Source organism: Zootoca vivipara, chromosome 7 (genome assembly GCF_965207765.1).
Source record: "Zootoca vivipara chromosome 7, rZooViv2.hap1.1, whole genome shotgun sequence".
In the NCBI taxonomy this organism is placed as follows: domain Eukaryota; kingdom Metazoa; phylum Chordata; class Lepidosauria; order Squamata; family Lacertidae; genus Zootoca; species Zootoca vivipara.
The window spans coordinates 59,023,394-59,029,666 of NC_142590.1; the positions used below are offsets into that span (position 1 = coordinate 59,023,394).

At 44.5% G+C, this 6,273-nt stretch overlaps 1 protein-coding gene across 1 annotated transcript; it reads left to right on the forward strand.

Moving 5' to 3' along the window:
• The first annotated feature begins 1,386 nt into the window (after positions 1 to 1,386).
• Positions 1,387 to 2,379, forward strand: LOC118088503 (olfactory receptor class A-like protein 1). The gene has a single exon (XM_035122224.1). The coding sequence runs from the start codon at positions 1,387 to 1,389 to the stop codon at positions 2,377 to 2,379; it is 993 nt and encodes a 330-aa protein (XP_034978115.1).
• Positions 2,380 to 6,273: the final 3,894 nt, after the last annotated feature.

A 6,273-nucleotide genomic window follows, 5' to 3' on the forward strand; every position in this document is an offset into this window, starting at 1 on the left:
CATGAAATGAAAGCCGTCTCCTGTGCAGATATCCTTGTCAGAATTTGGCAGTGTAACTGAGAAGAACACATCTAGGGACATGAGTGGAAAGCTTATGTCATTTATGCAAGGGGAAAAAACTACAAAGTGATTCCATCACACTGAGTCTATAACATCCTACAGAGGCAGAAACATTTTAATCTAGCATATTAAGGCCATAAGAAACTCAAACGGGTGGAAAGGGGGCTGATACAAGCTAGAAAGAAATCACCAGTTTTTAACAGTACAGAAAGGTTATCAGTTGGAACAAATGCCTCCAAAGATATGATTGCGATATATATCACTTGAAATTAAGGCCTGCATGCTTGTTTGCTATTTTATTTATGGCATTGTTAATCACACTCTTGCTCTTGGGAGTTCAGGGAGATATAAATGCTTCTCCTGTTTTATCCTGACAATAACTCAGGAAGTTAGAAAAGTTAATGAGTGGTCAGTGAGCTTCTATTATTATCATTATTAAATCATTATTGATAATAAAAATAATACATATTAATAATAATTTGTTTCCTGTATCCCATCCATCTGACTGGGTTGCCCCAGCCACACTGGGATGTTTCCTACAAAATACAAAGGAACCCAACAAAACATGAAACATCAAAAGCTTCCCAAAACAGGGCTGCCTTCAGATGTCTACGAAAAAGTCATATGATTGTTTATCTCTTTGGCATCTGACAGGAGGGCATTCCACAGGGTGGGCACAACTTGGATACTGCTAAATCAAGTGGCAGGGAAGGGAGGAATCTTCTCAGAATGGTGCACAATAATTCAACATAAAATTAAAAAAGTAAAATGCAAAGATCAGAAGAAGATAAATCTGGTATCCAAAATGAAACACATGAGGATGTCTGCCTAATATACAAATCTAGGTGCTAAAGGCCCCATTTATTGTGGTTGCCAAACGTTTGTCATAAGGGACACTTAGCAATGCGTGAGTGGAGGTTCTTGCCGGTTCTAGGCCAACATTCTGATTACTACACCGTGCTTCCTCTGAAAGGCCTCTTACTCTTTCAAGCAGGAATGTCTGCTTGCAGAATAACTTTTTTCCCTATCTTAGAATTCAGCATCTTAAGCAACTTTCTAGTTTTCCAGGATGTAATAATTTTGCATGCAGAAGGGCTTGCATGGATGCACTCCTAACTAAATACCTGAGTGGGGTGTGTGTGTGTGTGTGTGTGTGTGTGTGTGTGTGTGTGTTTTCCAATCAACAAGAAAGGAACTTAATTTATATATGGCTTTGTTGACTGCCGGAGGGGGGGGGGCACCAGTTCTCTTCTACTTTTCAACACTTTTGTCTTGTAGAATACACAGAGCGGGCAACCTTCCTCCCAGCAGGGTTACACTGCCACGATGCAAGTCTGGTTCGTCATGAACATGCTTGGTTTCATTTCGCTCGACATGATAGGGATCCCAGGAAATCTAGCCATCCTCTGTGCCTTCCTCAAAGCCACCTGCCAGCAAAACTTCACACCCAGTGAAATCATCCTGGGCAAACTTGCACTGGCCAACCTCCTGGTGATCCTGACCAGGGGTGTCCCACTCACCTTGCAAGCATTTGGCATCCACACCATGCATGATAATTTGACCTGTGGCATTACCCTCTACATCTATTGTGTGAGCAGAGCCATGAGCATCTTCTTAACTTCCATGCTGGGCTGCTTCCAGTGCATCCTCATTGCTCCATGTCCTCTCAGATGCTTGCGGCTAAGGCACAGCATTCTTGCAAGACTCCCTTCCATCATGATTTCCCTTTGGTGCTTCAACCTCCTGGTCTGCTGTACACGTCTGCTTTACTCCCTGCCTCGCACCGGTACCAACTGCACCGAGGAAGAGATCACAGTAGTGTATGACTTCTGCTGTGTGGTGTTCCCTAATCAACTCTTGTACTTTGGAAATGGAGTGGTATTTGTCACTCGAGACATTCTCTTCCTGGGGTTGATGAGCCTCTCAAGTGGATACCTTCTCTACGTTTTTTGGCAGCATGGGAAACTGATGAACCGCTTGCCCATGCTACAGTTGAAGCATACAGAGATTCGAGCAGCAAAATCAGTAATGGGCCTGCTGGCCATGTACCTTCTCAGCTTTGGACTGGACAGTGTCTTCTGGATGGTCAACCTTTGTGTATCCCCAGTCTCACTGAGGTTCGCAGATGCCCGCATGTTTTTTGACTCCTGCTACTCAGCTATAAGTCCCATGTTGATTATCCTAACCAACAGAAAGATTCAGGCAGGCCTGAAGTGTGCTATTGGGAACATTCCTGGAAAGAGAGAGCTACCAAAAGCAGGCATGTCTAAGAATTGTCAGGGACAAACCAATGAGCGCATTAAAAAGTCTCGGTCTTAAATGCATATGTGTGGGGCAGCTCGTAAGATCCTCCCCACACATAGAGGGAGCTGCAGGACTGTGAGGGCTAGCCACTGTTATGGTGGCAACCATGCTCCCCCAACACCTGCTTCTGACATATGTTGAAAGGTGTTCTAGGCACATACCAATGTATGTGTCTAGAGCTCTTCCTGATTGGGCCAGAGTCCCGTAGTGCTCTGTGTGTATGCATCTGATGTACATCAAATACACTGCTATTGTGGGAGTCTAGGCTAGCTAGCCCATTAGGTCTCACAACCCCCTCCAAGCAGCTTTTCTAGGATAAGGCCTATGTGACCCTCCTTACAGATATAATCCAGTGTTATCGCCTCCATAAGGATCAAGCAATGGGAGAAAGAAGGAAAGAAAGAATTTTCCTGGGCCTTCCTGCAAAATCAGATCCATGCATCCTCTCAAGTTGACTTTCTGTTTGGGGCAAGCACACGGTCCTAATTGTAATAATAATATGGAATAATATGGAACATGGTTGCCCAAATGTGATGAGCTAATCCAGGCATGTCAAACCTGCGACCCTCCAGATGTTTTGGCCTACAACTCCCATGATCCCTAGCTAGCAGGACCAGTGGTTGGGGAAGATGGGAATTGTAGTCCAAAACATCTGGAGGGCCACAGGTTTGACATGCCTGAATCCATCATGTCATTAGTTGCAAATACAACTCCCCATCAACATACACAACTGGCTGCTTGAGAGTGATTTGCCTGCACAAAACTTATGCAATGGTTAGACTCAACAACAACAAAAAGTTAGCATTGAATGGGAACAGAATACAAATGAACAGTCTGCAACAATTCGGTTAGTCTTTGATGTTATTATTATTTCTACTTTTTAAGCTGAGGACAGTTTACCCAAAAGAAATCAGAATTAATAACAAAATACACTGTCATTGAAATAATAAAATCACAAACTGGGCAGTTGGAATCACACTGTCTTGCAGGGTAGGGCACTGAAACTGACATTTCCCTGGAAGAGGGTGTGCAAGGGGCGATGATTAGCAGAAGTTTGATACCATTTGTCAGAGAGAAACGTTAGGGGTTTTAGGACTGTTCTGTACTACTGCCTGTTTCTCCACCAAGCCCTCATCACAGGGAATTCTGAGAACCCTATCTCAATGAGGGGAATAGGGGTCTCCTAACAACTCTCAGCAGCCATAATAACCTCAAGCTCCCAGAATGCTTTCGGGGAAGCCAAGGTTGTTTAAAGTGATACCACAGTCGTTTGAATGCATGGTGCCATTGTGGCTGACGTCTGACCCTGAATTTCCTACTGTTTAGGGATGAAGCCCCAAACAACAGCATAGGACCATGCCATGTTTGGAGGCAGAAATGGAGCTGGATAGCTCCTGGGTCAATTCTAGAATTCTATTACACAATAATTATTGTGTGGTTTTTTTCTTTTCCCAAAGTTTGTCAGCATTTTCTAACAAAACCAATACAGGGGAGTGCTTTATAGCAAATAAAAAATAAAAAATTGTGATGCCTTAAAAACATTTAATTTTATTTATTGTGTTAACAGCTTTTATCTACTAGAACCTATTCTGCCACACAGAGAGAGGGAGGGAGAGGGAGAGACTTTGTAGAGCCACAATACTATTTGTTGTATATTCCAATAGATTGCATTTTGGTTGAAAATAATATATATATAAATCTCTCTTGTTTTTTGCTTGGGAGGCAGACATAGGTCGCTAAAGAGAAGCCTATCTGATCTGTGGCTGGGACTAGATCCTGGCCAGGGCTGATGGGCCTTGGAATCCAACACCTGGAGGCTCTCATGTTCCCCAATCTTGACCCACACCTTGTCCATCCTCACCTCCAACCCTGAAGTCCATGTAACTGCAATTCTACACATTCATCTTCTGCTACATTTACAAGCAACTTCCCTTGCCCCTTTCTGTTCAGTCCAACAGCTGTGTATTTTTGCTTTTTTTAAATAAAACAGCAGCAGTAGGACTTTCACATCAAAATGCTTTTTTGCCTTCTCTGCCTACTTTAAGCACTTCACAGTAGCTTTGCAGCCCTGTGAGTCAGTAATCTACACATCGCTTCCAGGCAGCTGTTATCATCATCTCAGGTGGTGAACTTGGCCAAGAGATAAGCTGGAATAAGAAGATGAATAGCATCATTCTAAATTTTGCCCTGGATTTCCAATACACTTTGAAGCAGTAAATAGTCCTAGTTAAGCACTGGAGCTTCTGAGTTTGTTTGGCCATTCCTACCAGACAATAGTTGCTCTTCTATTTCATCTTGTCTGCTGCAGAGGAACACAGCCTTGCTGTCATTGCAAGTATGCACTGAGTGCCTTAGAGTCAATGTTGTCTCTAGGTTGTCTGGGAAACTATGCAAGACAAAAACCTGGGCATACAAGACAAGAAAGTCGTAATGGGTTCTTACTGACCTCTATTTGTCTTAATCAATAGGATTGACTCTCACTAGTTGCGAGTAGTAGTGTGAGACCTCCAGAAATTCCAAATGCCTTCATTTCTGCGAGGGGTTTAACCTAATTAAGACATCCAAGGCACATCCTAATCCAATTTATTCAAGAGTCCTGCTGGAAGATGTTCCATGCCTTAGGGAAGGGGCCCTGCCAAACACTGGTGGTAATAATAATAACATATATATATATATATATATATATATATATATATATATATGTGTGTGTGTGTGTGTGTGTGTGTGTGTGTGTGTGTGTGTGTGTGTGTGTAAATTGGGCATGTCCGTTCCTCTCTAATGTTCAATGAAACCACTTGACTGATAGCGTTGAAATTTGAACACAACACCACATGCGAATAAGAGAGTAACCTAAGACACTTTCCGTACACAGATGTCACACCTGGGCCACGTAAAAAACCCAAAACCTCGTGCTTCAGAACACACAACTCACCCAAAAGTGCATGCTGGGAAATAGAACCCAGAAGCTGACAGTTCCTTTTCCAAAGGTGGGGGCCAAGGAATGGAGATACAGGGCAGAGGTCTCCGCTTGTATTTACATACTACGTAGGCTGAGCTAAGGCCTACAGACTAGGCCTCGGCTCCACTTTACAGCCTACAGACTAGGCCTTGGCTCTACTTTACAGACTAGGCCGAGTGGAGCCCTGGGTGGGGGGGGGAGGAGGGGCCCAAATAGGTCATGGGCTGAGCTAGGGTGGGGGGAGTCACAGGGATGACCTGGGGTTGGGGGGGAGGGATACCTCATGGGTCACGACAGGATAGGAGGAATCACAGGGATGAGACACAATGGGGGAGAGGAAAAAAACACATAGTCCGGGGCGGGCGGACACATCCTCCCCCTTTCCTGGGAAACAAGGACCCTGAGTCAGGCACAGCAATGCGTTCCCGGGCCAGCTAGTAGTAGTAGTAATAATAAATAATTGTACGCCACCCATCTAACTGGGTTGCCCCAGTGTCAGGGACTGGACTGAAGAGGGGGAGGGGGAGGATTGGTGGAGATCACCCCCCCTCCTGATGCTGCAGAAGGAGAGAAATGCAGTATTGAATTACAGCAGGGCTTTGAGCAGAGTGAAGGAAGTCATAGCTCAGAGACAAGTGAACAGAAGAGTTCACAAGTGTTAGAAGAAGGGGCGGGGAGGAAAATGTGGAAGGGGAACCAGTTGACATGTTGTCACTGGAAAGTATTTCTGATCCCCCTTCCCCCAGAACTTGGCGTTCGTTAAGGGTGCAGGAACAACGGAATCAAAGGCAATTGATCATGGGTGGCCACCGTAAGAGAAAGTGCTGTTCCTAGGAAGGAAGGGGGTGGAGCCCCAGTTTGGAGCAATGCCATTTTTAAGGCTTGTTGGGTTCTTTTGCATCTTGCTGTTAGGTAAAGGTAAAGGTACCCCTGACCCTTAGGTCCAGTCG

Excerpts from the sequence above, each read along its gene's own strand:
- LOC118088503 (XM_035122224.1), top strand. The coding sequence starts at position 1,387 with ATGCAAGTCTGGTTCGTCATGAACATGCTTGGTTTCATTTCGCTCGAC.